We start from the raw sequence: 10,239 nt of genomic DNA on the forward strand, positions 1-10,239 counted from the left end.
GCTACAATTTTTTTTTAACTTATTAGCTTTTTGACATTGGGTATCCAAACAATTTGTCCCCGATTTAGAACAAAAATGGTAGGTCTAAACTCCTAAGACAATCATGGTTTCAATAATTACTGTGAAACTCAGTTAGATGTTCATTGAATCAGTGCGATTATCATATAACCAGAGTGAAAGAAGCTAGTAATGAACAATAAAGATTTCCAGCGGGATTCACACTCACGACCTACAGTATATTTTTTGTGAGTTTTATACTTCCACTGTAACACACAGTGAGCCAAGTCAACAGCATACGATATTTTAATGCAATTTCAGCAGCTGCTCTCCCACGGGTTCTTCATAAAGACTATCGGCGGGAGAGAAAAAATTTGGTATTTTTCTGCGCCATCATCATGCAGCTGTTCAGTTGGGTTTCAAGCACAAATTCCATACTCTCGTATGTCATCCGTCTGATCTTCCACGATAAGGACTCCGATAAGACGGACTTATTCACAATTAACATCGGACTCAGATTGAACAAAATCACAAAAGGAACAACAATGTAGGAAAAAGACTTTAATAGTTGTTGCGCATTAGCCGGGACGAAGTTAAAGTGGTAGTTCTTAAACGCGAAATCAATTGCGTCTAGAAACTTGGATCATAATAGCATTTTACGTTATCCACCATGTTTCCAGTATAAAAGCACTCCGAATAAACTATACCCAAACAAGGAATCTTTTTCCAAATATGGTTTTCTCCCAATTTTTGGGGCGGAAATTGCGCCATTCCGAGCGTGCGCCTGCAAGTAATACAGATTCCTCTTTTCCCGGGTTCTACGCCCATTTTCAGGACGGGGTAGGAGGGAGCCTGGAAACAAGAATAAGGGTCTCCGAATTTGCAATGATAGTCCTCACTTATTACGCAATTCTCTCAATCTTTCCAACTATGAACGAAAACTCAGAGATTATTTCCAATCCTTGTAAATTTTAAAAAGAGTTAACCATGAACAAGAGATTAAAGATTATGAAGGTAAGAGAAGTAATCCCTCATTGGCCCTATTCCCATCGTAATCCATCTTAGGTCATTTTTAGATCTCCAGCGAGATCCGGTATTCTCATCAAGTTTGCGATTACATGGAAAAATCTCAGCTCGGTTAGCCGAGAGCCCGGCACTGATTACGATGCCGGAATCCCGGCTAACCGGGTCTGAGATTTTTCCATGTAATCGCGTTCATCGGGACAGCCCGGGTTAGCCGGACAAGCGATTTCTAACCACATTACTCCACTTTAGAGCAAAATGGCCCACGAAATAGTCGTTTTTTAGTTTAATAAAGGATCAATAAGATAGCAAACCATGAGGCCTCTTAATTTAGATTGTAGAATGGTGAATTTTAGTAACAATTTAGCGAGACAAACTTCCCTCCACTTCTTCTTGTTGTTGCCATCTTTTTTCACACAACATATTCTAAATTCGGCCCGTATAAATAAAAGGTTGACTGCGGACTCAGACTCGGATTGCTGACCGAGTATAAAACGCAGACTGCGGACTTCATATGAAACAAGGACTGAGTTTTCAAAAACGGAGAATAGAACAAAACTAGGTTTGTACTGGCCCAGATACAGATTTAAAAAAAGTCCTTGAGTACTCTTATTCCGTGTTAAAATATTGTCACGTGCACACAATTGCTCAATTACAACATCGACTGGGCTAGAGAAAGTAAGAGTAGAGATTTTATCTCAAAATTGTACTTTACTCCACGAATTTAAAAAGGAAAAGGAAACGAAATCAGCATCTCCCACTGAAGTCCTTCAAATTTCTCGACTTCTAAACATACAGCTGGTGAACCGCGAAGGATTTCATAAATTACTTTCGTGTCTTATCTCTGAAAAATACAACATATACAAACGTTTTGCAATTTCAACTATAACCTTCAATGAGCTATTGATCGTCGTTTTGAGAAGCCAAAAGATATCCAGTTTAAGGCTATGGTTGATAATTATGGCTCGAAACATTTCTTCCACCGTTCTTATGTCGCACTTCAATTCATGTCGTCAGCCAATCGCTATTTCGTTGCTCTGTGCCTTTTTCACAGTGTTTTGTATTCAGTCCGCATTTTATAACCGGTCCGCAGTCCACCTTTTATACTGACTGAATTTAGAATATGTCGTGTGAAAAAAGATGACAAGAAGAAGAAGAAGTGGAGGGAAGTTTGTCTCGCTAAATTGTTATTAAAATACACCATTCTACAATTTAAAGAAGCTTTTATTTAAACATAAAAAACGACTATTCCGTGGGCCGTTTTGCGGCAGGTGCAAAACACAGGTCACAGGTCACAGGTCATTGTGTTACCAATACAGAAAGTATCCTAAACGTTCATAAAAGCTAATTTTAGGCCTAATTAGGCCTAAAGAAACGTATCCTAAACATTCATAAAAGCTAATTTTAGGTACAGGCCTAAAGAAAAGTTTTTAGGCCTAAGGCTTTTATGAATGTTTAGGATACTTTCTGTATAGGTAAAACAATGACTTGTGACCTGTGACCTGTGTTTTGTACCTCCCGGCTATTTTGCACTAAACAGACTAAAGTGGAGAAATGTGGTTAGAAATCGCTTGTCCGGCTAACCGGGCTGTCCTGAACGCGAGTACATGGAAAAATCTCAACCCGGTTAGCCGGGATTCCGGCATCGTAATGTCGGGTTCTCGGCTAACCGAGCTGAGATTTTTCCATATAATCGCAAACTTGATTTTTGGTGTATTTGCCGGGATCTCGATTACATTTGAATTAACCTTAATTGTACGTTTTTTCCGAGTGGGTCTTCGTTTTCGAGGTCTTCGGTCTTCGGTCTTCGTTTTCGGGTTCTTCGTTTTCGACACTACCGTTTGAAACCTGTATCTTGATAGGATCGAGTTTTATAAGCGACAGAATTTTGTAAACATTGGCAATTCGCAGACTACAGTCAACAAGTAATATGTCGCTGACTTGGTTAACGCGTTCTTGATTTTTTTCGTGGGATTAAAATATGACGACTTAATTCTTAGATATTCATAAAATAGACAGATATATCTTTTACAACAGTACCAAACATGAAAGAAAAACCACAGGCACCCCAAGCTCAGTGTGAGCATGGCCGACAAAAATATTTTTTAAGGATTTGTATGAGAATCCCGATAAAAAGCCTAACCTTATTGCCATCGTGGATAGCTTCCTTCCTTTTCAATTGAGATTTTTTGCATATAATTATCTTCTTAAGCTTTTTATCGGGATTCTCATACAAATCCTTATATTTTTGTCGCCATGCTCACACTGAGCTTGGAGCCCTGTGGAAAAATTTGCACAGACTGTGCGATAAAAATTTTTGAACCCCTGGAATCGGATGGCAGTGAGTCTGCAAAAAAGCACGCATGTTCATGATATACTTGCATTTTTCAAAATTATTAAAGTCGATTTCGTACATTGGACATTCATTGTAAGCGACAGTCACGTAAATGATATATCTTTGCATCTTTTATCTCGAAAGGAACGAGTTTTATAGGCGACAGAATTTTGTACGCAATGAAATATCGCAGACTGCACTGAGTCATCGAGTAACATATTCCCGACTTGGTCAACGCGTTCTCGATTTTCTTAGCGGACTTAAACTATGGTGACTTAATCCTATGATATTCATAATTAGACAGCTAACGCTTTCAAACAGTACCACACATGACAGGAAAATTTCAATTGACGGCGCGATAAAAATTTCTGAAACCGTAAGATCGGATTGAAGTCAATTTGCAACGCGGAGAGTGTAAACTGTAGCTGCAGCTGAAACAACCCAAACCTTTACAAAAATGCTAAACTTAAGCTTCAACACTGTTTCAAAATTATTTAACACGGTTTCCTACATTAGACAATTAACCAAATTCCATAATATATGATTGCAGACTGTATCTTGAAAGGAACGAGTTTTGTAAGCGACAGAATTTTGTAGACGATGAGAAAGTGCGCACTAAAATGGACGAGTATAAACGCGATGCAACCAATTTAAATATATCTGCATCTGTCAAAATTATTGAACATGGTTTGATAGATTGGAAATTCTTCAAATTGATATCATTGTAAACTAGCAATTCCAAAGATATATGTTTGAAACCTGTATCTTGTAGACAATGAATTTGATCAGGCCATGAAACTCAATTTTGAAAACGGAGAATGACATCGTACAGAATTTGCTGCGCTTTCCCTTCTCCACGAAACTTCCATGTAATGCGCGCGGTAACATTATCCGCGGAAAAATTGATATCATCTAAAAATAACCTAAGAGGGATTACGATGGGAATAGGGCCAATATGAGGGATTACTTCTCTTACCTTCATAATCTCTTAATCTCTCACCGTGAACAATAATATTCCTCTTATTGGGATCGGTAATTGACTATGTACACCTTCATCTGAGCTTTCTTTTTTGAAATAAATAGATACAATTTTTTTTTCTGAAAGATAAAAGGAGTATATTCCAGAAAAGTTACATAGCCATGACATGTTGCATTTATTTATTTATTATATTATTTAATTTAATTTTTGTGAAGTTTAGATGGTAATCAAAGCACTCAACATTGACTTCTCATTTCCTGTACTAATTTATTTATTTCGTAGTTGGAATATGAAGAGGCATTACAGGCGAGGGCTTCTTTATAGATAAAGTAAATGTTTTTGTATCGTCAATGTTGCGATATGGTTTGCTCGTGTCAAAAATCTGGCGCCTAAATTGGCCCAGCAAACAGCAAGAATGAAATTAGTTAATAATAATAATAATAATAATAATAATAATAAAAATGATAATGATAATGATAATGATAATGATAATGATAATGATAATGATAATGATAATGATAATAATAATAATAATAAATACAAAACAACCACCTTGGTTCATTATTGAGACGTACCACCTACAACTCGCTAAATCCACATATACAGCTGCGGCCATTTCATTTAAAAAGAAGTCTTTCGGTTTTTTTTTTTGCGATTTCAGCATCGATTCCGTGCTTTTACCCGACAGACCTCGCAAAACAGAAGAAGCACCTCGCAGAATCAGAGAGTAGGGGCATGCATAGCTTTCTTTTAAACTGAAAATCAAATGATAGAGGAAAAACAACATTCTCTCGTAAAGTTAACTGGAAGCATATTAAACAGATAGTGCGGCTCCGTTGTCAAGCTTGAAAATAGAGACTTGCCGATATGTCACTTGGTAGCGTTCACAATTGGACAGCAGCGCATCATGGTCAAACGTACGTCTCTGTTGGGAACGATTCGCATCACTACTATGACAAGACAAAAGTACCGTTGGCAGGTATTTTAAAGTTAACCCTTGAAGTGTTCATTGCGTTCATTGGAGTTATTGGCAACGTTTTGGTGATCATAATTACAAGAAAATTCATGGCAAAGAAAACAAAATCATTGGATTTCTACGTGCAAAATTTAGCAGTTGCAGACTTAGGCACTTTGTTGTTGGCATTTCCGCTTGCTTCGTTCAAAGAAAAGCTTCCTTTTAATTGGCCTTTTGGTGAGTTTACTTGCCTCTACTTGAGCCCTATTCCAGAGATGTTTTACATGTCCTCCGTGTGGCACATTGCAGTCATTGCTTTTGAGCGATATCGAAATATAGTCGTGGTTAAGACCTTTACTCAAAATGTAAAAAACGTTTCGCTGAAAAGAGTTAAATTGACTTCTGCTTGCGTGTGGATGGGGTCCTTTTTGACACTTTCTCTTCCGTTGTACTTTGTTGTTAAATATTATGAACTCGTGAATAATGGTAGATGTTGCGGCCCGGTGTGGCCTTCACTTCTCTTTGCTCAATTCTACATCGGATTATTGACTTTCCTCTCTTATATTTTTCCCCTTGTCATCATATCCTTTACCTACGTCATGGTTTCTCGGGCAATAAAACAGAGTGATGCGTTCTATAAGGCCATGGCAAGGGAAAATGGGAGAATGCTACAAGGACATGAGCGGAGAGGCGTTCGCTTTCATCAAAACAGACAAAACAAGAATGCCAAGAAAATTCTCACACCAATCGTTTTGGTCTTTGCAATAACAATGCTTCCATTGAATATTTTAAGACTGGCAATTGCCCATTGGCCTGAAATCGCACAAGAGCAGTATTACGGAAGTCTTCTGTATGTGGCTGTCGTCTTTGTGATTGCAAACGCGTCTACGAATCCCATCATCTATTCTCTCGTCAACAGGCGCTTTCGCAAAGAGATAAGGAATTTGAGGGGTGATAAGAGATTGATAAAATCTCAGTTTTTTTCTTTGTCTACTCGGACACAAACAAATATTGCATCTCGCTGACACGTGTGTGAAGAATTTCAGGTCACCTTGCAGCATGTCGCATCCTTGGTGATTGCAAGTGACCAATGTGATGACATAATTGTCATAGCTTTGTACCCATAACGATATGTCCAAACATGCACCTAACTAAATGCAGACTCTGGTCAGTTTTGATTAACTTCACGAAGTAAGAGTAAACCATCTATTTAGAAGGGTAAAAGTATTCTTGAGACAGACACTGAGCTATCTAAACAGTCATATATGCCAACTGAAGTATGAGACTACACGGTTACAGTTTTTTACGTTTACTGACACCTTTATTTCGCATTCGACATGATGCTCAAGTTGCAGAAAAAGGATGAAGGAATCTTTTTAAAAATTTCAAATTGCTAGAAATCAGGTTAAGTTCATGAGTTGCATGTTTCGATAGTTGGAATTTGATTGTTCCAAAGAAATCTAGTGTCTTTGGTTCATTCTTCACTGCCTCAACTTTCGTTTGACGTTTCAAAGGGCTATTGCCTGAGAAATATTAATTGTAGTTGTTTTCTTTTGCATAATCTCTTAGTAAACGGCGTCAATTTTATTTTTTTTCTTAATATTAATGTTATACAAATACATATAATTAATTAATAATATACATGCAAATTTCTCCATTCTGATTGGCTGAGAGAATTGCAGTTTCTAGGTATCACAGTGCAAAAATGAAGAAAAGAGGTAATGCCTTGCAAAAAGAGGTAAGAAATCAAGCATTCTCATTAGCCAATGGTCAAAGAAAGTCTCAGATGGCCAATCAAATGCAAGTCCCCGATGGCGCAATTTTTGCGTGATAAGTAACTGCAAATTGTCCGAGCCAATTTTAATCGTCCTTGAGAATACTTACTCGTGCTTATTTATTCCAAATTGCATGCACTTCAAATCAAGTGGTTACCTGTACTAAAGGAACTGTACGGGTCCGCAAATGATCCCAGAACCGCAAATGATCCCCAAACTATACCGCAAATGATCCCGAAAAAAAGGTGAGGAATGGCATGGAGGATGGAATGGTCTAGATAGAGAATTAATGTGAAGAGCGCTTTTATTTAAATCACTTTAAATCATGGCTCACACAGGTTTCTGCCTCATTATAGTTTTCCAGAAAAACTGAATTTTGTTTCTTACCTCGCTGTTATAAATTTGCTATATTTAATTATCGGACACAAACATCAACAACTAACTTGGACGCAGTTCTAAACTGATTGTGACCAGGGGCCCGTTTTTCGAACCTTGCGAGCAGAGTATCTTTCGATCTTCCCAGAAAAACCGGGTCTGCCAGCGGCCTCGATTAAGCGACATTTCGTATTGAGCATGTAAATGTATTTGGGTGTCAGTCACGCATGACCAGTAACTGCAAAACCACGAAACGAAAACAAGTAGTCCGGATATTCGAACAACTCTGGCAAACACACGCAGGGTTCGAGAAACGGGGCCCTGGTCATAATCAGTTTAGAATTGCGTCCAAAGTTTTTGATGATTGTATCCGATAATTAAATGTGGCAAATTTATAACAGCGTGGTAAGAAACAAAATTCAGTCTTTCTGGAAAACTATAATGAGAAAGAAACCTGTGTGAGCCATTTAAAGTGATTTTTAATAAAAATAAGCGCTCTTCAAATTAATTCTCTGTCCAGACCATTCCGCTCTCCATGCCATTCTTTACTTTTTTTTTTCGGGATCATTTGCGGTCCAAAATGGGGATCATTTGCGTTCCGGGATAATTTGCGGTCCAACACGGGGATCATTTGCGGTCCTGGGGCCTGTTTTTCAAAAGTCCCGAAAACCTTTCCGGCCCGAAAAGCCATTTATGAAACTGTCAACCGCTTGTTCTGGAAAGCTGATCTTTTAACGTGTCAGTTTCAAGGTAACAAAAAGCAAAATGGCTGTGAACTTTCACGACTTAAATCCTCTCCGTTCTTGAGATACAAAGGGAATTGTGACACCCGAAAATGGCCCGTAAAGTTTCGGGACTTTCGAGAAACAGGCCCCTGGGATCATTTGCGGACCCGTACAAAACTCCCTTAATTTTTAGGAAACACCCTTTTGCATTTTCGCCTTGGTATTCACAAAAAGGAACAGAACTGTAGGGATTTTACTTTTAGAGCGATGAATAGAATATAATTCAAAAGTGATTTTTTTTTTCACTGATCCAACATCCTCAACCTTCGTCAGAGCAAAATACTATTCGCAAGTCAACCTGACAGGCATGAGTTGGGAAAAGGGAGTGTTACACGAAGTACCGTCTTTATTATACGTATTTCCCATGATGAAGGAGGAGTATCTAAAGAGCGAATAGTTTAAAGTTGTGTACGCTGTTTGCTGGCTGAGATTCAGTTATTTGTTAACTCTTTTCCGCCTGAGTTGTTTTATGGGAAAACAAAACTATAAAAGCGAGGTGACACACGCAGCTGTCCATGGCTGCTAATTGACCGGGTGAAATGGTTGTGCGCATGCGTGGTGTGTTGGCCACACCGGGTTGGTGTTAGCGTGTGTCATCTTGCTTTTATTGTTGTTTCATGGGACACCAGGAGCCCATGAGTAGGAACCTCCATATCCACTATATCCTTGAGTCAACCTTTGCCCGTATCTTTCTATTTTTAGAACGCCAAGAGTAGTTTGGCACTGCACGCACTGTTTAAAATGGCCAATCAGAATAAAGTCATTGTCTAACGAAGACAAAAATAACAAAAACAATGTACACAAATTGTGCGAATTGATGTAAATTGATGTAAATGTGAGTCTCCTGCTGAAGGGTTGGTTCTAAAAATAGAAAGATGCGGGCAAAGGTTGACTCATAGGGCTTGTATGGGGGAGGCAAGCTCCTACTCATGGGCTCCTGGGGACACTTAAGAATTTAGATACGGCCATCACTTTTTGCAGGTTATTACCATTTCTTTTGCTCAGAAGTATGGATAACTATATATCAAATTAATCAGCAATAAATGTTGCATCTATAGATTACAAGCAATTTCATAATTTATCATAAATTAGTTATTAATCAACTAATAATTACTATAATTAATCATCAAATTATTTTAGTCAAATTCTCAGAGCAAATCTGCATGTATTATAAAATAGTTTGAAAGTTATAAAAGTAGTTTGAAAGTAGACTTTATTTCTAGGTAATATCAATAAATTGCTGTAAACAGTTCAAGGAGAACCATAATAATATGTTCGAACCTTTTTTTCCCCAATAAAACGCCATAGAAAAATGCACATCACATGTCTCGCACCTGATTATTGATCTGGCTGGCCCTGGCCCTTCTCGTTTCTGTATTGATGGGAAAAACGAGCAGAACAAACAACACAAACTCTTGAAGGGCCAATTACTGGAATGTGATGCCCAACATTTAATTTTGCAACCTTGGTTCCAGATTTGCATGGACTCTTCTCCTACCAACGGGGATGTTGTCGTTGGCAACGTATCCAGACATCAGGTGTGTTGCCAAGGTCATTCTTCTAAATTCCTTGGATGTGAGTCTCTTACCAGCGTGTGTGGCCTTGTAAATTACAAAGGCATTGTTTATTGAAGTTTCTAACTGATGAAACACCACTCTGGGTGGCCAACTCTTGTATTTGCATCCAACACTATAGTAGCGGTTATTCTGATCTGCGCATATGCTCATTCCATTGACCAATTTAAAACAATCGGTATGATTTCTGCCAATAGTATAGTAATAGTCATGAAGATCTGGGAGTTTTAGGATACCCATAGCTACACAAACTGCAATGAGTGCTTTCATTTTACCGAGAATTGTCACGATTATCAGCTCTTTGTTTTGTTCTGCATTTGTATTTGTCATTTCAAATAATGCATCATCCCAGAATAACTGGAAACAAATGACTGGACTCGGCTCACCTCCCCACACACGAGTTGGACCATCAACATCTTTATTTGTCATCAGAGTCAAAAT

The 10,239-nt window shown here is 38.2% G+C and overlaps 1 protein-coding gene and 1 long non-coding RNA gene across 2 annotated transcripts in view; both read left to right on the forward strand.

Annotated features, from left to right (window-relative positions):
- The window catches only part of LOC137981090 (uncharacterized), a 21,055-nt gene extending 15,986 nt beyond the window's left edge, over positions 1-5,069 (forward strand). Inside the window, exon 3 of the long non-coding RNA XR_011118554.1 lies at positions 4,996-5,069. This is a non-coding gene — a long non-coding RNA (uncharacterized lncRNA). The remainder of the gene's footprint in view (positions 1-4,995) is intronic.
- Positions 5,070-5,201: 132 nt separating this feature from the next.
- Positions 5,202-6,440, forward strand: LOC137970937 (neuromedin-U receptor 2-like). The gene has a single exon (XM_068817607.1). It carries the CDS (start codon positions 5,202-5,204, stop codon positions 6,312-6,314), a length of 1,113 nt encoding a protein of 370 aa, XP_068673708.1. The 3' UTR covers positions 6,315-6,440.
- The last annotated feature ends 3,799 nt before the right edge of the window (positions 6,441-10,239 follow it).

Source organism: Montipora foliosa, chromosome 1 (assembly GCF_036669935.1).
Source record: "Montipora foliosa isolate CH-2021 chromosome 1, ASM3666993v2, whole genome shotgun sequence".
NCBI classification, from domain to species: domain Eukaryota; kingdom Metazoa; phylum Cnidaria; class Anthozoa; order Scleractinia; family Acroporidae; genus Montipora; species Montipora foliosa.

Coding starts and splice junctions, on each gene's coding strand:
- LOC137970937 (XM_068817607.1), top strand. CDS start 5,202: ATGTCACTTGGTAGCGTTCACAATTGGACAGCAGCGCATCATGGTCAA.